This window comes from Falco rusticolus, chromosome 3 (assembly GCF_015220075.1).
Source record: "Falco rusticolus isolate bFalRus1 chromosome 3, bFalRus1.pri, whole genome shotgun sequence".
NCBI classification, from domain to species: Eukaryota; Metazoa; Chordata; class Aves; order Falconiformes; family Falconidae; genus Falco; species Falco rusticolus.
The window spans coordinates 38,956,935-38,983,863 of NC_051189.1; the positions used below are offsets into that span (position 1 = coordinate 38,956,935).

Here is a 26,929-nt window from a genome sequence, read left to right on the forward strand (position 1 = left end):
CTTTTCCTGACTGCAGCATGGTTCCTTCCATGGAAGAGAACATGACCAAATTGACAATGGTACCTCCCCAATTTTCTGTGGATATCTCCTTTGGTCACAGTTCAGATTTTTCTTCTTGGCCAGAGGCACATAAGAAAACATCCCCTGACCACTAATTTTGATGAAGAGTTTAGGTGCTCAATACTAAAAGGTAGGCTCCTTCCTATCCATACAGGTAGATACACAAAGACAGATTCCAAGCACATAATGGAGCCCAGGTGTAAGGCATATGCACTTGTATAAAGATATTCAAACTGAATTGAAATTCAGTTTAGATATGTCTTTTACTATCTCCCTGAAAATTTGCCTCCTTCAGGGAGCAAATCAACAAAAGAAACAACAAAAGAATCCTCAAAAGAACATCAGGTGTAAATACTGATAATTTTACTTATTTATTTAAATGCACAGATGTTACAAAATAGATCAAAGTGATGTACACTTCTTTATAGTTTCATAGCATTAGAAGTTGAAACAGGAATACAAATTTATATCTCAGGTATAACATGTATATAGCATCATATGAAAGAATTGTTATACTGAAAAGTCCACTGCAAGACGTGTTACACAACAAGCTTTCTTCTCTGAAGAACAAGATACAACCCCACCCACACAATTTTCAAAAAGATCTAAACAAGAAATGATGAAAATATATAATGAGGGGAGGGAAAGGACGTTTCACTGTATAAACACTGAACTTTTTTTTTTTTTTTTTGGCTTGGGTTCAGATAGAAAGCATAGAAATGTCATCATTTCCAATCCTCAACATCTTCAGTCCTCAAAAATATCTTTCCTTATTGCATATGAAAATAAAGCAACTGTCGATGGTTTACTTCTTAAATGAACCCTGCCTTTAAGCACCATTTCAATTATGTAAGAGCACCCTACATGAAACAAAGCTGTTTAACCCCTCAGAGCTATTAGATTCCAATATTACCATTCACTCCTAAGGAACAAGTTTATTAACTTAAATATTGCATCTAAGATAATTCCTGACTTACATGATGATCTACTGAAGCTGTAAGGAGCTTGCAGCATGATGTGATTTAAATAATGATTGCTGTTGTGAGCTAAACATATAACCTGCGGGATATTCCCTCTCTTCTGCTGCTGGCCAAGAAACCCCCGAGCATAATTTACAAGGATTGTCAGTACAAGGGATTTTTAAAGAATTTGCAACCTGATTGCCAAATGGTAAGCTGCCAAAATCTTTTTGCACTCTGAATTTTGTCTTTTGGTGGAAGACAAAGAGATAACACTGAATTGCAACCATTTCAGTCTGGTTTTCTCACACTTCACTCTCAGGGAAGATCAGAAGAATGGGGATAACTATCAAAAGTTTATGTCTGTTCCACTGACTTGTGTGAATTTAAAAATTCATTGTCTTGTAATACGAACAAAAAAATCTTCTCTAACAGAAAATAACTAATCTTGAGGGAAACTCAGTAAATGAAGGTTCAGCTGCAAGAGAGTCTTGAAATTACCTATAGTAACCTTGGGGTTTTTTTTCTTTTATTGAATTAACCAGGTGGGTCGTTGCTATTTTTGTCTTGATTTTCAATTTATTTTCTTTTGAAAGAAAGCATTTTGAGAAGGCTGTGGCTACTTCAGAAGTTCAGTGTTCTCCTTATGAATCCAAATGGGAAATTTTGTGCACTTTGAGGCCATCAGACCAATTACGGTCTGACAACCAAACCATACAAATTTTCTGTTTTGCAGTTTTAAAAAGCACCATAAAAATGCTGCGTGCTTGGATTCTATGAGATCTTCATTCTAGAAGAGAAAAGCAACTTTTTTTTTTTTCTTGAAAACTTAGGAATATTGGGCAAATTTCAACAGTAATTTGGGCCTTTAAAACTCCTGTTTCTTTAGGGATAGTTTAGGAATTTAGTATCTGAGTAATGAGGCTTCCCACTCTCTTCTTTTTAAGAACTATATCTGATTTACACCTCTAAAAACTCTTCTGACATCTGAATACCTCCGTTTTACCTCATACTCATAAAACTTTGTATGATGGGTAACCAACAGCCAATACAACTCTGGTTGAGTTCTGTACTTACAAAGCATGTAAAACTAAGGAATGGAGAAGTTACACAGTGGACCTCATTTCTCAAATAAAACAATTTCATGTGTCTTTAAAATAAAGGCCAAAAATTTTAAGGGAAACAAACTAAATTTGTGTGTGTGTGTATTTTTGAAAAATCCTTAAACTTTGTGGCTTCCTATGAAATCAAACCAACATACTGGTATTCTCAACCACAAGAGGGCATCCATGTCTGCAACCTGGTCCTTGCAGACAATACATAAACATGTAGAACTACCTACCTATCTATTCATGTATCTAGAGACTTAGAAATGGATACAGATACAGATATATTTCTATCTGTTAGATCCCAGCTGTGGTATAGCGCACTTTTGCTCTGGGAGGTTTCTTCTTTCAGAGCCCCATGATATTTCCCAGTGTTGTCAAGGGACGGCACATTTAGTCTAATTTTGCTGTCCATAAAGCTCTCATGGAATCTAACTTTCTCACTTACGCAAAAGTTAAAAGTAATGTTAAATCTCCCATGGTTTTCACTGAGGCTTGATCCAACTCAACCCCAATTCAGAGGGGAGCGAGGTGATCTCAGAGAAGAGATCCCAAGGATAATTGTGCGAGGTCAAGCCCAGGTTTTCTGAAGTCATGTATTACCCCAGAGAGAGGATCTGCGATCACTAAAACCTGCTCAGCATCAATCTGAACTCATGACTGTCAGAGGTCTTACTCTCCCCATAATTTGTTCCACAATCACTTCACTGTTGTGATGACGGGAGGGTGCTGTTTGTTTTGGGTTTGAACTGGAATACATTTTCCTCTCTGATGCACAGAAGACTCTCATTATAGCCTGAAACAACCATAAAAAGGAACTTTGAAAGCAAATCTGGCCCAGTGGTTAATTATATGCTTAGCTGAAAAAGATCTCACAAAAACTGGAGTGTATACGGTAATATTGGAAGTATACCTCATCTTCCACAAAAAATAATCAATAACTTCAGCACCAGAACATAGAGGCTAGCACCAAAAGGTATCAACTGCTACCCATCATCTTCGACATATAATGAGGCAAAAAATCACAAGCAGATACTATGAACAGCCGCACTCAAGAACTAATGGTATCAGTTACTTCATTTTTACTCTTATGCCTCTCACATTACTTTGACAAAAAAATTCTAGCCTTATTTTAGTTTGTGTATACTTTCATAATTTTATTATTTAGAACAGAAGTCTGAGCTAATTTCTCTGTCTTTAAAGGCACACCATGCTGCTCTGAAGGAATTAGTACAAATCTTAAAGGCTATCAGAATAACAACTGGGGGTAGTTTGCCTCGGCATAGCCTTGAACTCATCAAGAATTCTCCTCGGCATGTATCAGAGCAGATATGCTGCCAAAGACATCTGAAGTCTTCCACACATTTCAGTACTTTTGTTCTAGCAGCACTCGGTGTCAGGTAATCAGTCAGGCAGAACCAACACAGGCAATCAAAGCACAGCTTTACTGGCTTCATCATTACCTGGCCCAAGAGAACGAGATGAGAGAAACTGGGGCGATTCAAATAGGCAACACAGAACGGCCTTCAGTAAACTACTTATTAAACAAAGTGGAAGGGCAAATTCCATGTGGTAATCAAGTATCTGATGAGCTGTAATCCTCTCTGTTCAGTGAAAAATACTCAACTGAGCTTGAGTGCTTGTGGCTGGTTTTATCAGGAGCTGCTCGTATGAAATAGCTTATACCCAGATCACTTTTTGCTGCTGTCAGTTACAGTGTGATTACAATACTTAATCCCTAGCACCATTATGGGATGTTGTTAAGAAACCTGCATACCTGTTTGTTAAAAGCAAAGTTTTCTATATCCACAGAAAACAAAATATTCCACAAAATCAAGGTATTTGTAGCAATTTAAAAAGTAACAGATACGATAACATATATACCCGTTATAAAAATTTCAGCTGAATTAAAGAATTATAAATTAATTTACAATGTCTAGTCCTGTTTGGAAAGTGTACCATACAACATACAAGTTGCAAGTTCCAAAGTGCATAGTCATTTATTGCTAGACCTACTGTTGTAGGTTCCACGGTTTGACCTGAACTTTTGCTTATGCTCTGCTTCCTATCTGGTATTAAAAAATATAAAATTAAAAAAAAATACTGAAAATGGCTAGATGCACTGTTTTAACTGTGCTGTCTTGACCTCTAGAGAAGATTTCTTACGCAGAACAAAACCCAAAAAAGTATGTCACATGCATCTCTGTCAAAAACTGAGCTGGCTGAGGGCTAGCAACACACCTAGTTTTTTCTCACTGAATGCTTTCAGTGTGTACAAAGATGATGCAAAGAGGTTGTGTTTCACTCTCAAAACAGGACTGGATTTTACTCAGCGAAAGTGTTTGACTGATTGAGCACTGTCCAAGTCCAAGTCCCTTTGAAACCAAAAGGAAAACCATTTATATTGTAACTGTTAGGATAAAAGTTAGGAGAATATTACAAACGTTGTTCTTTTAAAACATGGACACATTTAAGACAATATACTTGTCTAGTTATTGTCCTGTCAGATGCAGAAGTGTCACTAACCAGAAATGTGTGAAGAGTCATAGATCCATTGCTGATGTTCTCTGAGGGATCACATTATGGACAGATGGAGAGGGGCTGCTAAGTTTCATGCTTTATGCTGTAAAGCCCGTGGCATGTGTCTCACTATGCTGCGCACACACCCCCCATCCCCACCCACCCCCAGCTATTTTGCCGGAGAAAAGGCATAACTAACGCAAAGAATTCAAACTGATCTTTTTTTTTTATATATCACCAATATGATACTTCATATTTTGGTAACAGACTGTCTCAAACACCCTCAAAAGAAATGAATTAGTGACCTAAAGACACACATATGTAGTACTAGTGCAATTATCCTCTGTTGCTCTGCTTGCCCTACTCAGTATTGCTTTTCAAAGTTCATAAATTTCAGAGGTCTAAATGTAGCAGTGCAAGCAGACTAAACATGTATATTTAAAGTGGAGTACATTCTGCCCCGTAATATAAAGCCAAAACTCGAGGCTATTTCAGTGATGTAGTAGTTGTGGCAGACATTCTGTTTCCTCATTTTTATAATCTGTTTTTCAAGAAAAATACCTGTATAATATTCTAGCTCAAAGTGTAGGGGCTCATTATAAATGTTCTAGTAAGCACCCATAAGGCATTCAGGTTTTGGCAGGGAAGGTATAATAAACAGATTTGGTTCTAATTAATCCATAGAGATATTTTTAGGAAACAGTGCAATATATTTTAAAGGGCCCTACCAATTGCTTTAGACATTGGGAATTTTTGTATCAAATCTGCATGAAGTGCTAAAGTTGCCTGATGTCTTTTATTTGGAAATCCTCTTATCTACTTTTAGGTCTGATCTTACCTTGAAAGTTTCACCTGGCTGAGTTTCAGTCAGGGGGATAACTCATAAACTGGCAAACTTGTAGTGTAAAAAACAGTATGGATGTCATGTATTGATGTCACTTATGTTGCTTTGTAGCAATGTATTTCTTTGCCTTCTTGTACAAGTATAAATATACTGCTGCAAAGCACCATTATACCATTATGGCTGCGTTCAGATACATGGAAGGTAGAGCTAGACTGTGCTATTATACCAGCATATTTAAAATGATGCAGCTTTCTGTATCTAGACAAGACTTCAGGCATGTAAGTTAACAGCCACTGCATCTTGGCCAGTGTGGTTCCTCATTCTCTCTTAATTCTCCTGTCTGCACACAGGCATCATTGATGATAGCAGCAGCCGTGTGCTGAACTCTTGAAACACCATAAACAAATTGATGTTGTGCATGAGGTAGGTAATATCCTGCAGTTTCTCTTGCACATATGTTTTCCTTTGCTCAGAGTCCCATTGACATTGCAGGTGAAAGCACAGGTGGAAATGGAAGGAACCATTTGGAATGTGAGGACAATTTGTTGCTTTGCACATCACACTCCATTTTTAAAGCACAGTATTAATCAATGACCCTTCTCTTTCTGGAGCTATTATCTTTAAAAGGAAGTCACATTTTATCTTCTAATGTGCTTTTAATAGAACCTAATCTTCAGGAAGCTAGACTTGCAAAGGTGAAAATTAGTTTGTTCTCCTTTAAAAAAATGTTAATCTAAAAGGGTTAATGTGAATCTTAAATCCCAAAGTGTTAAAACCAAATTATACTATACTTTGAAAGCTAATTATACAAAAGCATACAAAAAGAAAACATCAGAGTATTATTACAATATCTCTATATATAAAATATGTGCAAAATTCAATATACAAGCTTCTTGTTCCTCATCCATGTTTGTTTGGGTTTTGGTGGGTTTTTTTCAAAATAATGTAAAACTTAACTTATTTAAACCAGTATAAGTAGTTTGATGTTACTCCTGGGAAACAAAGATTGTCGGTACAAGAACCTCCATAGCTTGGAGGACAAGCCGAACATGGGACTCCTACTTTATATGGTGCTTCTCCAATCCAATTCCCCCTGAAAATAAAAAAGGAAAAAGAATGCTTAGTAATTTCAGAAAGGAAGAAAAAAAAATAATTAACCATACGTGACTAAAGTTTATGTCTTCACTGATATCCTATAAATGCCCTGTTACTGAAAACATACATTACCATATTCCTGTAGATTACTGACAAACATTGATCCGCAGATTCCAAAAAACAGCAGGAGAATGACCATGTCACCTCAGGCCAGCGGCCCATTCCATCTCCTTTAGTTTCTGTGCTGAAGTCCCAGTCGTCTTGCTTTTGCTACAGCAAGTGATTTTTGATTCATCGAGCCTGGGACTTTTTTACTAGAGGGCTATGTTTATGAGAAATTAAGCATTGGTGTAAGGTTTTCCTTGAGCATTTTTTTTTCCTGGCAGTTATCTTAAATAAGCTTAGGTTTGGAAAGTAGAAAAACAAACTGAGCAAAATCTTATTCTTCTGTTGCACTACTCTAGACCCACATTTTCAAGCTCTGAGGCTGAATTCATGGTTAGAGAAAGGGGAAGATAAAAACGTTTGCACCAGTACTGTATTAAAAAGAACTGGGCATTTTTAGGGGTGTCATAGATGTTAATGAGAGGAGAAGGTGGGCTCCTATCTGGTGAATACAGCTGTGTAATAGAGCCCAGGGGGAAAGGGGTACCAGTCTGGAGAGTGATCATGTGAAAAAAGGTAACTCTGAAAGATCCAGGAACATCTGAAAAACACATCCAGACTTCTAGGTGCTTATATAAACCCCAGGCTTTTACTGATTCATGTAACACTAGTGATGTAGGCAGAAAGAAAGTTAAAATTAGATTTTTATTTAAATGTTATGTCTCACTGAGCAGAGAAATTTCTCTAGTTTGCATGTGACGTGGTATAGCGGTGAGTAATGCAATTATTTATGAAACATTTTCTCATCCCACACCTCCCAGCCAATAACATTGGATCAAAAGCCCTGGTCTGGGCTGTGCCTTAGAAGACAGTAGGAATCTCTCAAATACTTCGCTCATTTCTATATCTTTTCCAAATGGGTACAGCAGACTGAGTGCTCAGGAAATACATTTAGTTTGATAACAGATATGGAAATCCAGAAAGAGTTTGCTGAAAGCCGATTTCTGCTTAATTTTCTACACAACACATGGCTGATTTGTGTGAATCTGTTACATAGGGACAAGGCATTTCTAAACTTTGTTATTACCCTCAACTATTTTTTCCCTAATTTCAGAAGCATAGATATTTTCCAGCATTACAGCATAGCATCAGTGAAAAGGAGTTCTAAATCCTAAATCTTTGCCAAACACCAATCTTAGCACCTCAGGTCAGTGCTCTAATATTCACCCCCTTCTTTAGGGGCATTTCTGATGTGCTAGTTACTCAGAAGGAGTAACTAGCCTTTATGGGTTAGCAAAGAGACTTCTACATGGGTGCCCAAGGACTCTAAGCCCAATGTCCTTAATTCAAATAATTCTTAGGAATATAAACTTAAGCCAGGCAAGACCACTCAATATCCTCTATGTGACTGCACAATAAGTAGATGTGAAAATCCAATTCTATGACCTACAAATCAAAGGTCTACTCAAAATCTCATCCAGAGAAGCAGCTTGTAACTCCAGGCTTTGCTTTGCTGTTTGAGAAACAGTGGGGGGTTTAGATCCAGAAAATATAAAATGTCATTAATTCATTGTTAACTGATACATAAACAATGCATCAGTTTTCAGTAATGCCTAATGTATAAAATCATTCTTTTCCTATATATGAACACGAGAGATGTATTCTTGGAAGTTTATAATTTTATTTTATTTTTTCAGGAGATATATGAAAAATAATATGTGGGTTTCTCTTATAAACTTTTATTTCACTTTGTCCATGTTACGGAGCTAAAAGTCAGATACATTTTTTGCCGCCTGATCTTTGCTCCCTCACGTTCATTTCTTACCATCCTTTTCCAGTAGATACTAAAGACAAAAAGACAGATAAATCTTGATTTCCAAAGGTGTATTTTTCCCCAAGTCAGTTGTCTTACTAAATCCTATATTTTTTTAAGTTGCAAGGTCTTTAAAATTCTTTTACTCATGTAACAGCTAGAGTAATGACATATTCTTTACCACAGATGGACCTGTGCCACTGATAGTTTATGGAAAACATGTTCAATTAATTATACTTAGATTCCTATACAGAACTATGGCTTTGTCTAATACAGTCAGAGAAACCAGACATTTACCCTGCTCATGCTGCTTTTGCAGCACTGGTCCAAACCAGACCTTAAATTGAAGCTCTCCCAGAGCCACACTTTATTGATTCATTCTGCACCCTGATGTAAGCTCGAGATGATATCTAGGAAATGCTGGCAGAAAATTAATTTCTTCATTTCAACATAATACAGATCTCTGCAAAGCTACCTGATATAGGGCCACCTATGGGTGCTTATGGTCTGTACTTTGAAGGACCCAAATACAGAAGGCAAGATGAGATTTGTAGACACTGAGCTTAGGTAGATGGACTTTGTGGGAAACCTATGCTATGGATGCCCTTATGCAGCATGGTCATAAGCAAAGGTATCTTGTGGGCAGCAACATGCGTTCATAGTAAATCAAGGGCTTGATCTACAGTGGGATGGCTTACCTGAGGAAGTCTAGCTCACCATGAGTTTATATAAGAGCAAAGAAATAAGGAACTAAGTAAATTGGAGTCAACACAAAGGCAGAAAACGAGAAGAATTATAATAACAATAATAACAACAATAACAGTTTTAGGGTTTGTTCCACACACATCAAGTTACTGCCTTTTCTTCTTTGTACACCAAGTCATGCATTTTCTGTATTTTCAGATGTAAAGTTAGAATGAAGGAGCAGCCCACAGAAAAAGCACAAATAGAGGCCAAGCTGCAGAAAAAGGAGTAAGCAGTCCTATGAGAGGACCAAAACATGCATGAAGTATAAAAATAAATAATGAAGTAAAAAAATAAAAATATTAAAAGAAAGCAACTCACTTTGGGGCATAGTTGCATACCAAGTAAACAGCTCGTCGCCAAACAGATCCCCAGACGTTCATATTGTGGCATGTGTGGATTGCGCAGCCTATACGATTGGAAGTGGCCCAAACCATCTGAATAAATATTTATTATTGGTGAAGTCCAAATTGAAAAGAAATATAAGTATATATATATATATGTACACATTTATTTGAGAGAGAGAGATATAAATACATCACAGAAAAGTCCAGTTTTGCACGGTAGGTTTTGAATAGAAGAATGTAATTTATATAACCTGTGTGTAATGGGTGCACATGGGTCCGTAACATCGCATGGGGCACCTGGGGTTGCAATCTTGAGGATAAGGGAAAGCATAATCCTTCACCTCATCATACCATGGCTTGACCAGCTGGAGAATAGATCGATACCTGGGTTTATTTGAAATACAGAAAGAAAAACATGTCATTTTAGATTTAGGCATTTTGGAACTTTCTGCTGCTAATCCCTTTGATGCAAGTCACCTAAATACACCTTTCTTCATGCATTACTAGGGGCACAGTATTAAGCAATAATACTCTTAAGCTAAATGAACATAGATGGATATGAATTATTACTATAATACTGGATGACACTTGCATCAGTCTAAGACCTGGATCTCAAAGGCTGTTTGAAGGCTTACAAAATAACTGTTTTGTAGGGTGTGTGCCTACCTTCCAGTTCTTACAGAGAGGTTCTGGCCCAAGAATCTCAGTAAGTAGGAAGGTCCATGGTCCCAAATGCAAGTAGCAGCCCAAGCCTCTGCAGATTTCGCAAGAGTTTCATCCCAAACCTGACAAAATAAAATATCCTTAGCAGCAAAACAGAAAAAGAAATAGCAATCACAGTGCAAGAACACAAGAAACAAGTATCTTAAGTCACAAATACACTATCATAACACAGAGCTGTAACTAGGCAGAGAGCTCTTGAATTCAGAAAACTGTGGGGCAGCATGGACAGGATCTAGCAGGATTTGCCCTATCCCTGGAACAAATTCCAGCCCATATTATCAGAGGAAGCCAAGTATTCAGATCTCTCCCTTTTTTTCTGGAACAGCCCTTTACTGAACAGGCATTCTCCTACCATTTTCCCTTCTGCGTTGATGAGATCCATGTGTGAAGAGGAGTGAAACATTGGATGGGACTCAGAAGGTTAAAGTGAAGGAGAGGCACACAGGGAAGAACAATCCAACACAGGTATTACGTACCCCACAAAACCCCAACACTTTTGAAATAGGATCTCAAGAGTATCCATAGCCAGAGAGAGACTGTATGTGGCAGCTTTTTATATTTGAGGCCACAAGGTCAAGAAAAGGGATTCCACAAAGGCAAAGACTACAGATAGTTTCCAGGTACGGTATGAGTTTCACCACTTTATTCTGCATGGGAGCTAACGTTGCTCCCTGCCTGGAATAAAAAGATAACAGCTTCTCTGTAAGAAGAGACCATTTTACTTGTTAAGTTCTCCAATGATAGGAACATGGCAAGTGAACTTAAATACTGTCTCCTTTATATGCTTTGTCTGCTCACTTACATACTTGATTTCTAATTCGGCTGTTTTCTCCACAGCAAACAGGTTTGCCTCAGTGATAACGGAGATATCAGCAATAGAACCTACTGCACCACCGGAGCTCCAGATAAAGAATATCTATCTCACCGTTGTATTACAAGTATGTACAAATCCTAGTATATCTTGGTGCTTAAGTGATACCCAAGCAGGCTGTATATCCTGGAAGTAGATGCACATTTTGAATACCCTCAGTGGAGTGTTCTGCTGCAGGACAGCTTTAGTGAATTGCAGGTAGAAAGGCAGGAACAGAATACAGTAAAATTGTCCACCCAGCCCATTGCAGCGTTTTAAACACAAACCCAAACTCATAAATCTTGAGTGGCTATGAAATAAAGAATATGCTCTCTGAGGCATGAAATAAGAAGCAAAGTCAGAAATAAACTTATCAAAGGATAAGGTGGCCAACATGACAAATATTTTATGTACTATGAGCTAATACTGATTTCTAACACTGAATTCATAGTTTTAATTTTGCAAACTTGCAGAGTGAAAAGACTGGACTAGGTCAGTAATCCATGCCCTGGCTTTGTCTGGTAGCTTGTGAAATGTGTTACAGTGAAAAGGACAAAAACTAGTAAATTTCATGAAACTGCTATATCACTGAACCAAGCTTTTGCTGCTAACACGGAGTGGGTGAGGCACATCCTAGACTGAACCCTGAGCAGCACAACAGAGATCAATACGAACCCTTGACACAAACGATCTTCATTCAAGCAGAACCACCTTAGGGAAAGTTAAGATGGATAGTGCTTAAAGCAGAGCAGATTTACTTTACACCTGTTCGTAAAAGGTCCCAGAACAATGTCAAAGCAAATTACCAGTAAAAGGACAAAACAGACAAGTGTTAGGAAGAAGTATGCTAACGAGGAATGGTCTTCAAGCCAGGGCACACTTGGACTTCAGCTCTGAAAAAATGAAGGGAGTTTCTCAGGGGAACTAGGGATAAGTCTGTAACTTGGGAAGAGAAGGCTAAACTGGAGCACTAGGGTACAAGAGAAGGAACCCAGGATTGCTATGGCACCATCCAAAACCCAGGAAATGCTCCAGGGCCCAAGGGGAAGAAAACTGTGTACAGACATTTCTTCTGCTTTGTACCTCTGCCGACGTTGACTAGCTGCATGTGGATGGTGTACAAAAGAACCTTTACAATCTCTGCGGCACATCAGTGGTTCCCAAAAGAGGGCTTCAAGAGTGGGCAACAGTAAGTGCGAGCATAAAAGTGTGCCTGGAGAGTGTTCCTGAGAGGTTGGGCCACGGCTGGCATCTGGAGCCTGCCCAGACCCAGGGGAACAGCAGCACATGGATCCAGCGTGTGGGTCCAAACACAGCTGCCTGGTGTGCATCCATTAGGGGCAGCTCCTCCAGGACTGTGACACCCCATAAACACCCTCCTTTGCTGGGATTAATCATGCTTCTGGCACGACTGCTCCCTGCCAGGAGGCTGCACATAAGGTTTGCATGCTTGCTCCCAATTGACCTGGCTGCAGTCCCACAATATCTAAATGTGTACTGTATTTGCACAAATAGCACTGAGCTCCTGATTTCCACCCAGCATATTTTCGTGTACTAAACTGCCTCGCAAAATAGCACGTTAGGTGTTTGAAAGCAATGTGAAGACTGGATTAGGTTTTCACTATTCATGTCCTCTAAACTAGGCACGGCTCCCCTACCGTGGACAGTGAGAACATTGCTATTTCACTTTCATGGCTCCTCAGCTTCATTTTCACTTCTTGGGAATCATCTGCAGTATTTGGTTGGTAAAGTGTCAGGGGGTTGTTTCGAACTCATTTAAAAAGTTGTGGGTTTGGCAGGTAAGCATTACTGTGATACATAGTGCGTTCTGCTTTCCATTATCTTTTCACTCTTGACCACTTTCTGGACATGGGAAAGATTTGGCAAACATAAAAAAAGAGAGAGAAAGAGAGAAAGAAAATAACCACTGAATAAGAAATAAAGTAGAGGGGAGCATGTGCAGCATCTTTTAATTCCCTCCATTCCTTCCTTAGCAGGCTGGTGGAAAGCCTTTGTACAGGGTCCCCTCCTGCTATGTAAATAATTTGTATTCCATGGGAAAAGATGAAGTACTTTACCCTCCTTATTTTGTTTTAATTTACCAGAAGAAAAAGTGGTCTCAGTCCCTCTAGGACTAGCTCTAGATCATCTCCATGAGAAAAGGCAAATAATTAATACAGACTGAAGCAGAAAAAATATCTCATAATGACTTACAATCTTCTAAACTGTACGAGACTGTACTGTTAGTTCACCCCTTTCAAAAGAAGTCTGACTCGGAGTCCACACTTGGTTTAACTTGTATCTCAGCTCAGTCCCCTGGTTTGGGCATGTGAGAGTACAGTGCAAAGACATTTAGATATTTGAATCCATGATGCTTCATTGTTGTACATAGATAATAAGCATATAAAGAAATAGAAAAATATCCTAGAAAGAGAAAGTGAAGTTAACTTGAAAGCCAGGCCAGTTTCCGTATGAGGAGAAATTAAAAAGCTTGTGGTAATTAGCAAAGACTTTACAAAAACAGTGTGATAAACAAAATGATAAAATCTGAAATTATGGCCAGTCCTAACATGTTAGGGAAAGCTGCCTGACATGGACACAAAATTGCAAAAGAGAAAAAGAAGAAAGATTTGCATACTCAGTGGGTCAAGATCCAAGGAGGTGATTCATCCTCAAATGCTATCATGCAAAGTCCCAATTGACCTGGCTGCAGTCCCACAATAAACTATGCTCAGTCTCTCCCTGGGGACAGCAAATCTTCATTTTCTAGGTTTGTTAGTAGTTGGGGAAGCAGTCACCTTCCTTCCACCCACTATAAAGACCCCACCCCAAACTCTCCAGAGTTTGGTCCAGCATGGAAACCCTCCCCACTCCTCAGCTGGGTCTGACCGAGCTGTGACAGAGTTAAAGCATCTCACCACACATCCACTGGCAACTTGAAGCGAACATCCTTTGGCCAATTTATTTTTCTTTCCTAAGCCAAAGCTTATTTTCCTAGAAAGCTGTCTGACTGTGCTCTCTGCACTGCTCCCTGCAAAACTATACTACACTTGAAAATTGTCAAGCAGATCAAACACAGGGAACAAGCCACTGCTGCTACACGGGGAGTTTCAACACCAGAGACCACTTTGTGAGGCAGCTCTGGGGTGTTCTCTGCACTCACACAGCACACGCTGGTTGAAATTTAGGATTAAAATCTTAGCATCAATAAAGTTAGCAGGAATTTTGCCAGTGAGGCCAGAATTTCACCCAAGATGGGTTTTTTGTTTGTTTCACTAGGCAAACAAATATTAACATAAATTCTTTTATTCTCATAAGGTATAATGAGCAACAGAGTGTAAAGCAAAATCTCTTTAACGTTGAATGATATTTCATGAAGCCCAAAAAGTGAGCTTCTTTCCCCAAGAGAAGCCTTTTAGTGTTGTGGGTCACAGTTTCCTCATACCCTCCCTTTCTATAGCTGTTCCTATAGCTGTCTCTTGGTTGTTCTTAGATAATTTATACGTAGAAGGGATGGAGTTGTCCTTTTCTTTTCTGAAATAGGTGGTCCTGGTCACAACTACTCACTTAGAAATTAAAATGGTGGTGAAGCTGAATAAATATTATGATGAAGAAAAAGAAGAGAAGCAACTACAATATCACAAAGATCTGTCCACATTTGTTGAAAAGTAATTGGCTGTTCCCTTCCTACACTGATAGCTATGCTTTAATTTGAGGAATGGTGCATATAACCATTTTTAACTACAATTTGAACTTAAAAACACAGTTGTTCTGCTCATTCTCATTACAGCCAGAATTATACTCCTAATACCAATTGCTTAAATGGAGTAGCTTTCTCTTGACAGCATGCTCAAACATGTCTTAGGGGGCAAACCCTGCTGCAGAACAGGGGGTAAAGCTGAAAGCAACAAGGCATTTCAGATAGCAACCGTACTACTATATCTGTAGGTAGAAAACATTGAACAAGTTTACCAAAACCAATTAAACGGAGCACTCTTAATACAATTCACATTTTCTTACTTCAAACTTTCTAAAGGGCTGTTGTATGTCTGTTGTATTATTGGAACCATACTGCTACCCTGGATACATTTACCGTGTGGTAATTTTACTTGAAAAGTAAAGTTTCATATTCCTAGTTTTAAATGCATTACTGCAACATCTAGTAGAACAGTCTGAACATGCAAACTTTGCTGAGAACATCTGTGAATGGTGAATATATGAAGTCATGGTTAAATTACACTGACTAAAACAGAGCAGGGATTCAAAGCAGCGTTCTCACAATCTAGAGCCCATCACTGGTGCTAACGAAACATCCTAAGGCTTTAGGATTTTGATGGTATCAAGGAACCGCATCATTTGGGATCTGTACCTTTATTAAAGCAGGAGCATATGTTCGCTATAGGCCTCCACAATGACTAGGTGAAGTAGTTGATGTCAGAACCTCCTTAAGGACCTTCTCTTTTCTTAGAGCACCTCTCAGTTTCGGTGCACAACAGGCTGGAGTCCTTTTAGTCTGGCTTAATAGTATTTGTACTGTGTAATTACATAAAGATTAGGAAACCAAATCTTTCTCTTGTGTAAAGGCTGATTCAGGACCTCTGGATATCAGTGAAGCGCATGACATGACTGTTTTTCCCTTTCATTAGCCTGTCTCAGTAAGATGGTCCAAACACTCACCACAACATTTCTGCCTGGAACCAGTATTAAAACACTGGGTTTCAAGCTGACATTGTGAGATGTCAGTTTGCAGTCCACAGAGCTCTAGGAAGTAGTTCATGTCTCTCAGAGTTTGGCTTGGCCATCCAAAGGATGCCAATACCTGGAGAAAATGTACATCAGGTAATTTTCTGATGTGTTTTCCATAGCTGGAAGAGTTTGAAACATACTGCATAAGCACATTTAATGCATATTAATTGCATAATTTGCTGAAATAGGAGGAAAAGGTCAATCACAGAAGTGGCCATGTATGGCTATTACTTTACCTTCTTGATCACGTCTTAAGATTTCTCATTTTTTTAAAGAGAATTATTTTAACATTTAGTGAAAAGAGGGGAGAAGGAAGGTATCCTTACTCTGTCAAGGCTTTCTTTCATATTTTGAAAGATGCAAATAAGTTCTGGGACGTTATCTATCATCCAAAGCATCACTAACTAAGAAAGGAAAGGATGAATGTCTTGGAATTTCACATAGACCCTTAATGGCCGTTTTTCTTAACAAACAGACAATCCCTATCCCTGCAAGTATAAAAATGTTACATTCGTAAATTGCTTTCATGCATACTAGAATATGTTAATGATTGTTTCCCATTTCTGCAAGAAGACATCTCCTCAGTATTTAAAATGGAAAAAAAAAACCTGGCTGCTCTATAAATCTAAAAATGGGCATCCATTTCTATTACAACCCTTCAACACACTGTCAAAGAAACAAAAAAAAAAAAAGACAAATGACAATTTTCACTTTTTATGTTGCTGATACCTATCCACAGATTTATGATCTGATTGGCAAATTCTTCAAAACATGCTATTATTATTTTTTTCCCACAGCACTCAATTTCTGTCTTCTTCCAAAGTCATCAGTAAAAACTGTCAACACTTCACTGCATTTACTTTCCTTAAAAGTGATGTTGCATTGTCTTTTTCTGTTGAGTCACTGCCTCAAAAGTAAAAATAAAGTACATGCAGATAAAATGTTTATTTCAGCTTTCTTACAGGTAGACAAAAAGGGCTGATTCAAGCAAGTCAAATACCTCCCAAGTAAAACAGATACTTAAATCAGTAATATCTTTAGACCTGAAAGGTAGTTTGATAACTAACGTTTTAGTTGCCCCAACTAGAGATGCTACACCAGAGAAAGAATGACTGACCTGGAATTGCACCCCTTTATAAGTTGTTATTAAAGTTCAGAACTTGGAAGAAGTGGAAGTTAAGATCCATTATTCCTGGCAAATATGGGAAGTGAGAAAAAAACCAAACATCAATCTATGCTTTGCTAGTCTAGTTCTTCATTATGCAAGGATGATGACTTTCCATGAGAAAGCTGAAACATTTTTAATTTAATTTTCCTGATTTCCTGATTTTCAGAGACAAAAATTAATCTGTTTTCAGATTAATCAGATACCTTCCCTGAATTTCAGAATGCGTATTTCCAGTGACAAAATAAAATATGTGACTTAGTATTGTTATATCTGTATTGTGCCTTGTTGCATGAGCTCTGAGACATCATTACCAAAGCAAACGGCAATGAACTCTCCTCTTCTCTGCAAGTACTCCGAAATGGTTGTTAGTAGCAACACATAGCAAGAACTTGTGATCTAAATACAAAGGGAGAAGAATACACAGTGATGCACCATATAAATGCTTTTCTCATTCCATGTGGATATCTGTGTGTGAACTGGAGGTTTTTTAGAAGCACTTAATTTTACAGCCCTCATTGTCACAAAGAGAATATGAAAAAAATGTGAGCAGTAGGAGCGCTCCTTCTCTGAGATTGCCAGCAGACAGATTGCTAGATAGAAGATAGGGGCTAACTGGGGAATCGAACATGTTTTTAACCCGGTAGCCTAGGGGGTCTGCTAATGATCATTTTAAAGCATTCAAGCAACACACAACCATGCTTCAATTCTTCTTTCGCCATCGTAATCCCTGATCTTTACTGGCTTAGTCTTATTGCCAGTAGCAAGAAAGCTCCCCTCACTTGCATGAGTACAAGAGAACTTCAGCAGAGCATTGCTCTATAATATTAAACACCAGTAGCAGCCCTCAGTATTTTACTGGTTTGGTTTTACTATGATGTATCAGCTAGGATAATATTCTGCATATTTCTTAGTGGTAAAACAAGTACTTTAAGCAAAGCATACACATCCTGGTCACTCAGTACCCTCCTAAGAATTCCCTGAGTGCCCATCAGGTGAGGGCTGCTGCCAGTAATGCCACAACAGCCATGGTGTGACCAGCCCCTCAGCTGGCTGCCAGCAGCTATACAGCTGGAGTGACAAGCACCGGGTACAGGTCTGAGCACAAATCCAGAGCTAACAAGTGAAGTATGCTGGTTTAAGCACTCTCCTTTTCCACACCTTCTTTACACAACTGCAGTTATGTGATGAGATTGCAAATGAAATGTGGGGATACGTAATAAGAATATAGTTCCATGGCAACACAGTTACATTTTGCAGTAATAGAAAGTGGCAATCTGTATTCCAGTTTTGGCATCTTATTTGTTATTCATATATGCTTACTGTGGACTCACACTAGTGTCTTCAGAACAAATCCATGGTGCGTTCCTGCACACCTCAGAAAGGTGGCCAGTAGGACCTTCTTTTAGCAGTGACCAATCAAAAAATTCACCTTTCTACCTCAGACTTCTGATTTTGTTCTCCATTAGCCCTGTAATTCCGCATGTTTGCCCAGCTGAAGATCAGAAGCTCTTACTTCCAGAATGGAAGCAAGCGGGAAAGAAGAAAACTTTGATTCAAGCAGTTTCTTCCTGTGAAAAAAACGTTGGGAAGCTGAGGGATGAAATTTGACTTGTCCAGCCCATCTGCACAGCTGCACTCCACAGCTGCTCGTGCAAGCCCCAGAGTGGATTAGCAGATGTAGGCTGCTGCCCTCCAACATGCAGGTCTTGTCCTCACGGGTCATTCAGCCATGCAGCCTTGCACCGGCCGTGTCACTTGCACATGTGGTGGCCGTGTCTCAGAAATCCCATGCAGGAGTCCCTTGTGCAACTTCTCCCCTTCTTTTCTGTATAGCCAAACCTGTAGCATTTTCAGGTTCAGATACTTTCTGTAGGACCCCCCACCACATCCACTATCCCAAACCTGGCACAAAGCTTAATAAAACAACCCACCAGCCCTTTCACCTGCATGCTTTTTCAGCAGAGTGACTGAAAGAGCCTCGTCTCTTTGCCTTCACTTTTTTCAATACATACTGTGTGATGAAAACATATGAGCTCATTGGAATTTATAGACAGATTTGGCAAACATCATGTATTTATTTGGGCTCTGAGATCATTTGGACTCTAGGCTGTCTCTCTCTCTCTCTGAATATGAATACTTTTTGCTCTCAGCTGCCACCTGTTAGAAATTTTACTGTGCACACTGTAATTCATGCCTACCACATGCGCAAGACCTTTCTTAAATGCATTAGGTAATAAGTAGAAAGTTTACACATACAATTGCTGAAGTCTGCCCTGCAGAGAAAAAAAATCTTGATGGGCATCGCAGTTCTGTACCTCATTCTTTTGCAAATAAATACAGGGTTAATACATCAAGCTGCTTGTCCAATACTCCACTGCAACTCAAAGTAAAACTGTGCAATGTTTCATAGTCAATTTACTCTCATAAAACCAAACCTCCAAACATCTGATTCGCACTTCTGAAGGGCTCAGTATTAGAAAGTCTGTCTTGTAGTAATCAGGGCATCACCAGACAGATGTCCAAGAAACCTCATTGCCAGAAATTCCTATGAAAATTCAAGTCTATATTTTATACAGAAATTTATATTCCTAGGTGCCTATTTGGTCCAAATTCAAAGTGCTAACATTTGAAGCTTGACTGCTGCTAATAGTCAATTTGTTTCTTCTAAATGTTGTCCGCGCTTCTTTTCATGTTTGGCACCAGGCTTTTAAACAATAAGAAAAAAAGAAAATTGGTAAGCTGTCAGATTTAATAACAATAAGCTTCCCTGATATGCTATTATTTGTTTAGCTTTTTGAAAAGTTAAATATCAGAACTACGTATCTTAAAATATTCAGTGCTTTCCTAACCTACTGCAAGACATATTTTAGTTGGCAAGAGCTTATCTCAGAAGTGGTAACAAAAAGGACCAAACTTTGTCTAGCTCCACGTTACCCTGACAATTCGTCATGAGTCTAAAGAGGAAGGTGTCTGACCTCTATCATTTTAAATGTGATCAGAACAAATTGCTTTTTCTCACAACCACAAAATGTGAATGAAAAATGTATTTCTTTTGTGGTGTTTTGTTTCTCTTCTATATGAAAAAAAATCTACACTTTTAACTTTTTTTTTGTTACTAACCACTGAAGTTTTTCCTTAAAACAAAAAATGTTCTTAATTTCTTTAAAAGTTTTCAAAGAAAATACTTATTATTTTCCAAGTAGCTCTAACTGAAAGACATGGCAGCATGACACAAAAGAAAACACATAGCTTCTTCTTTCTGCAGGATAAAGAATAAGAACAATAGTTCTTTATTCTCAGAAGAAGAAAGCTCAGTTTAAGATTCTTTCTCTTGATGCAGATTAGCATATATCACTGCACAGATAGAGGTGCAAACCCAGTTCATTCTTGGCTGAGTTAAAATAGACTTCAAACCGCATCCCAGGGCACCTGCAGACACGTTCATAGGTGGAGGTGCCTGTGCTGAAGACAGCATTCTGTGTACTAAACCCTATCAAGTGGTTATCCTGGGGTTTCCATCTTTTGCTGCCTTTAGGTCACACATTTCCACAGACCTGGACAGACTATTCTTCTTTTCAGATTTTCTTTTCAGGTATGGGAAGAGGATAAAAATGATTAGAGGCTTAAGATTACTATCATCTCCATTCATGTATGAAATGAAGTACTGTGTACTTTGGATCAAGATTCTTGTGAAAAATGCCCTGTCTCTGTTTTTAGCCAAGAAGTTCAAGAGGTGCTACATTTAATAATAAAGGAATGTCTAATTCTGAGGGCTCTGGGCAAGTTGCTTTTCTATCTGAGACTTTACTAGGTTGTTTTTTGTTTGCTTAAACTCCTAGAAGGCTTTCTGCTAATACTAAATTTAAATAATGTAAATATTCTCTTCTAAAACACTATCAAGATGGAAGTTTTAAAATTCTTATGCATAAAACTTTGGAAAGGAGCTCTAATACCAAAGCAAGTTTATCACAGTCATGCTTTATCAACGTATATTTATCAACAATAGCTTTTTGGGGGAAGTTCTCCATATTTTTCAAGGAGTGCTTTCCAGCAAAGGTCCTTTCTGTTCAACTTTTGAACAGGTCTTCTGTCGTTCACTCTGAACACAACTGATGGCTTTTTAAGAGATATACTTCTTATAGCTAGCATCCACTTTGATTTGACCGTAGATGAACACCAGTTTAGTTACTGAGACAGAATGGAGTTTCCTGGCCTTTTGTAGATGAAACTGCTAGAACAGCGGGCAGCATCCTGCATCTCACCGATAGCCAATGATTAGTACAGTGCTGCATTACTGACAGTATGAAATAGATAAGTGGATAATCTCACCTGTGAGGCAAGAGAGCTAGGTAACTATTGTGCCAAAATTAAGAGAATGTAAGCTCCATCTGCTTTTGCTTTCTCTCAGCCTACTGCTGGTTGCCATGTTTTGCTCCCACTGCAGAAAAAGGCCGACTATGCTGTGAAACGACTGCTGCCTTTCAAAGCTGTCCTGCAGACACCCCTAACTGTAACCATATAAACCATATCCGTTGTTTCTGTACCCTTCTCGTTTTCTGAAAGGATTGATAGTCCAGAATTCATTAGCCCGTGATATTCAGACACTCCTGGTGCTGGCAGGCGCACCAGGCAGAAGGGACATACTCAGTTGGCTGAACAGAAACACAAGTGGTAGCAGGGAGAAACTGGAACCACTGGACACCTTTCACCATTGCAACGCTTCTCATTTGTTGTCACCTCCCTTCTGAATTCCCAGCACAGAGCAATCTGGAAGCTATGGCAGAATGCGATAAGTGGACGACACTGAGAAAGCTCCAGACTCCTCCATCTCTCTCCCCTCAGAAGTCTGGCGTGGACTGTACTTAGATTTACTTTGTGCTCTGGCGTTATGAAAAGCAGATTAAGATCTCTGTACCCTGACTCATCATCTGATTACTTTACTGCAACCTTCTCTGTGTATGCAGGATTTAAGATAACAGGGCTATTCAATGGAAAAAGAAGGCTGCCAGTAACTTCTAGAGTAAATTCTCCATTGCATTATGGCACTTGTGTCTTTAAACATGCACAGTTAAAATGATGGGCCTAATCTGCTTTGACATTTAAGGGTGCTGTTCACTGATTTAACAAAGGAGCTGTAAATTGAGTGCAACTGTAATCTGCTCCAATCTGCAGAAGTATTGTAAGACGTGCACATGGAAATTACGGAAAGATTATATGCAAGCATGCATCTCAATTAATGCCAAAAAAACTGTCAGTAAATATGCAAAGGGTAATGTTTGAAATGAAAAAGGAGATAAATTCTATTGGGCAGTGAAAAAGTGTATAAAAAGATTAATTATCTGAATTTTAGAGGGAAATATTTAGGTTAGACATTTGGAAATAATTTCTATTCCTAAGGTAAAATATTTGCCAAGAGATGTGACTGAGACAGCATCACTATATGTGTTCAGGAGTAGACAAGATGAAAACCATATGTATTTAAAGCAGAAGGAAGTCCTGCAACAAGACAGGGATAAATTACATGAATTAAGAGATCCTATCCAACTCATTAGACATAAATCTTGAAGGAACTAGCCCTGCAATCCTTACTCACAGACATGGATGATTTCAGTGGGACCATGTAGATGAGCCAGGGCAAACAACGCAAGAACAAAATATTCTCTAAGATTTAGAACGGTCTGTAAGAAACCACACTGACAACAGCAAAAAATAGGTAAACAAGTTGAGAAGCTTATTTATCAGAAATGCTTTTGCATTTAAGAGGAAACCAAACTAACTCACTTTTTCCATGTCCATATAAAAGGCTTTAGGTATTAAATAGGGCTTTGGATAACTTGAAGTAGGTTGGGTTTTTTTTTTTCATTTTGTCTTACACGTCACACATTGCACAGTGTTTTTAAGATCACCTTGACAGCAAGTAAGTTTTATCAAGATTTTCAAATTTAGGAGTGAAATAATAATGCCGTTGTTTACATTTGTGACAACCAAGTGGGCTATTTTCTTGCTTCTCTGACCTGACTTTGTAAGTTGTCTGCAGATGTTCATGCACAGGAAGCAAAGTCTCCAAAGTCATCACCTCAGCAGAGGGTCACTCCTGGGCCATACGGAGTGCGCAGATCTCCCCCATGACTCACATGGACTCCCTCATACAACTACCAAGAGCTTCTTTTGCAACACAATTACTTTTCTTTTAGAACAATAGTTCATTTCCTTTGTCCATTTTATCACAGTCTTTCATGAGGATTTACTACAAATTAATAGGCTCTGTTTCTCCATTCCCTCCCAGTTCCTCTGCTAGCGGCTCATGAGAAACTACCTTTACGTTGCCATGAAATAACTGGGTATCCAAACTAACCCATTTCAGGCTAGTCTGGCAATCTTTTATTCTGAGTCCTACAAAGTGACATGTTCAACAAGGGGCAGATTTTCCCAAATATAAAAGCGCATTTATGCAATCTGAACAAAAAAGACCTGAACCTGTATCAGAACATTTTCTATACATAAGCAGGGTCAAGTTTATCTAGAGCGTTTTTCTGCTCTTAAAATCTTCAGGCAGCATTCCACAAACATTCAGCTTCATGTTTTTGAGTGTGCAGTCCTGCCCCATCTATTATACTTCAGACATGCCAGTCTGCTCATGACTACGTTGATCAGCACTGGGCTCAGGTGCATCCTTGCAGAGCCAGCTGTGAACTGCTCACAGCTCCTCTTTCAGTCTAGCTCTTTAACAAGTTTTCAGATCACCTTAGAGTGCTCTTAACTGGAATGGATTTTCCCTCTTTGCCTAGAGGAATGCCATGGAGACAATGTTAAATGCTCATTAAGGCCCAGCTATATCAGAGTTACTCCTTTTTGGTACGTGCAAACTGCAAAAAGCATGCCTGTACGTAAGTACCTACTCCACCAGGTTTTGCACGCACACAGTGATGTGGGTTACAACAAAGGCTACAACACAAACTTTTAAGGAACTGGCCTCAAATAGGAATGATTGTAGGGAAGGTAAAAATAACATTTGATTCTCATACAAAAAGATATTTCATTAATGAATGTTTTTGGGAGCCTAAAGATAGTACCAATGCATACTAAATGGCATGTTTTATGAGACTCAAATTTCAATTGACAACATACTGCAAATCTTTACTGGCCTACCAAGTAGATGAGATGTTCCAGAAAGGCACCACAGGCCTCTGTAGTACAGAATTAGTATTCAGAGAAAGGGATTTGTTTGTTCACAGACTTCAACTGCATTTGCAGATTTCATACCTTTCAAACTAGAGAGCTGCAGGCAATTCTACACCTCACTTTTTCTAAATCATTCATTTTATGGAATCTTTCTGTGTTCTCCAGAAAAAAAATATACAAAGCCAAATGGATGATTTTCACCCTCTGCCAGGTCAAAAGTATGGTGTCATCTTTCTTTCTGCAGGTAAGGTATCAGGTTTTAGAGCACAAGTAAAGACAGGAGAATGACAGTCTTAGAATGAGAAAGAATGAAGGATGTCCTAAGACTCAAATTTAAAGTCGTCATTACCTCTGCATTATAGGCCTGAAAGTTCTTGTTTCTCTTTCACTGTCCTTCACACACACACTGACTGTAGTTTTGTACTTGCAGAAAAACTTCCAACTGAAGCCATCATCAGTACCAGAACCAGAACCAAAAGGAGGACTGCTTTAAAGTCTGACACATAGGGTGCTAATGTGCCAAGAGAAAAATTTCCCAAAGTCTGACGTAAGACACACCAGTTCTTTCACTAGGGACTGACAGCAAAACAATGCCTCTCGGCAGTGCTTTTGGCTCCCCAGCTATCCACACTCACTGGGGACTGCATACAACAGGCTGGAGCAGCACTTCGACCCACCTCTCTCAAAGAGAATTAAAACACTCCCCGGGCTCTGTTACTGCAGTGTTGATCTGAACCTCCCCTGCCTAACACATGTGCATTCAAAGCCATTCTTTGAGACCCCTCATCCAAAGTTCTATACCACCCAAACTCCAGACAGTAAGAGCAGACAGAATAGTCCAAGGAGTTCAAAGCACTAAATGCGTGAGAAGCAGACTGCATCAGGGGAAGTAACAGAGTATGTCCAGGAGAAAAGCCCCCCAAAAGGTTAGGTGTGGGAAACTGGAATCACAGGAACCTGAGTTCTTACCAGTAGAGAAGAAAAAGCAAATGGAACTGTATAGAAGTGAGAATGTGATACAGCAATTCATGAGAAGAACAGAGTTCCCAACAGAATTACGAAAAAAGAATAAAACACAATTTAATAGGACTGTGGACAAAGATGAGAAAACATCTTTTTCTTCTACTTCCAAACTGCTTAGTCCTTCTCTGCTTCAACACACTTACAAGAGATTTCCACAATCTACTGCATCTGTAAGTAATTCCAGCTCTCTACATGTGACATCCTTTTTAGTCATCATTAGGAGAAATGGGAAAGGCCACTTTCACCACTACCACTGCAGCTTTCCATAGTATTCAAGACAGACACACATACTCTGTAAGTTTTTTTTCAGGCACAGTGCATGTTGTCTGCTGGTAACAATGCGATTGTCTTATTTATGAAAATGAGTAGAGTGACACATCTTTTATATATAACAGCAGCAAACTTATGTCCCCGTAAGACACAACGGATACGGTGCCATACACTGAAGCTACACAGAGACTGAAGAACGGACTAAGTAAATTCAAGTGGGCATTACTGATACAGGGGTCCCCAGTTCTGGTATGGCTTACAGCACCATGTTAACTTCAAGACCTTCCTACCAAAACCTTTCTGTAGCCACACAGGTAAAACTTTAAATAGATGCTGCCATGGCTACAAAGCAGATGTCAGAGCAAGCTATGTACGATGTTGCTTACTGGTTGTTGGTTTTTTTGCTCTGTAAAGTTACATGGGACGCGCACAGACTGACTAAACTCTGAAAGAGTTGCAAAGGTGGCAAAGGGGTTGCCTGCCACTTGGGCATCCAAGTTCAAGTGGTGCTTTGGATCATTACCTATGTAGCTTCAGGTGCTGCTCTGAATTCTGCAGTATGAAGTCCCAAAGTACTTTCAGACTGGGAAACAAAACATGAAAGAAAGCCTTAGACCTTGCCCTTGAGATTACTGATGGGACAGATGCTGACAGGAACACAGCTACATCCTATGGCTGGTTGGTACTGGTAAAAGCAATAGTAAGAAGGGCAAGGAAAAGAATAGCATCTAAGCTGTAAAGAGCATGGCTTCAGTCTTGATTTTGTACCAACTCTTGCATAGTGCTGTTGCAGAGCAACACTGAATACCTGACCAATATAGGTAAAATCTTGGCAGTTTATGCATACGAGTGCATTAAATTAGATTTAATCAAGGAAGCTTGCTTTCTCTATTGAAGTTGTTTTTTATTGAACAGGCTAAGAACATTGCACTTACAACACTCTTGAGAATATGACAGGGTGCTGGCTTCACTTAAGCAAACTGCAGGAGCACATTTCTAAAACACACAAGTCAAGGATGGGCATGGTAGGCTGCCATTCCCTCAGACATTAAAATAAAGTTTATTTATGCAGAATCAAAGGAAACTTCAGTGGAGAGCCCAGCAATGAAAACGATGAGTGAGCTTGACTTCTGACCTCTCTGTTTTTTCTGTCTCTGACCTTTCCACTTAACCAAACTTCAAACTCAGCCTATGGTATGGCAACAGGTCTTCATCCTGCAGTGTTTTGAGAGCACTCAGCATTTTGAGGTGCTGCTGGGATGTGCTAAACAGATTATATGATCAAATCCAGATTTAGGTAACATCTGCGACAGAAAGATGACTGACTTGTTAGCCATTAGCTGCTAAAAAAAGAGGAGTTTTTAATTACTGTTA

At 39.0% G+C, this 26,929-nt stretch overlaps 1 protein-coding gene across 2 annotated transcripts in view; it reads right to left on the reverse strand.

Annotated features, from left to right (window-relative positions):
* Positions 1–412: 412 nt before the first annotated feature.
* Positions 413–26,929, reverse strand: part of PI15 (peptidase inhibitor 15) — a 29,295-nt gene continuing 2,778 nt past the window's right edge. For both annotated transcript variants that reach the window (XM_037381585.1, XM_037381586.1), the window contains exons 3-6: positions 10,260–10,378; positions 9,845–9,977; positions 9,568–9,683; positions 413–6,582 (exon numbers count right to left, since the gene is read on the reverse strand). In XM_037381585.1, the coding sequence (XP_037237482.1) occupies positions 6,447–6,582; positions 9,568–9,683; positions 9,845–9,977; positions 10,260–10,378 (504 nt within the window). In that variant the 3' untranslated portion in view covers positions 413–6,446. The remainder of the gene's footprint in view (positions 6,583–9,567; positions 9,684–9,844; positions 9,978–10,259; positions 10,379–26,929) is intronic.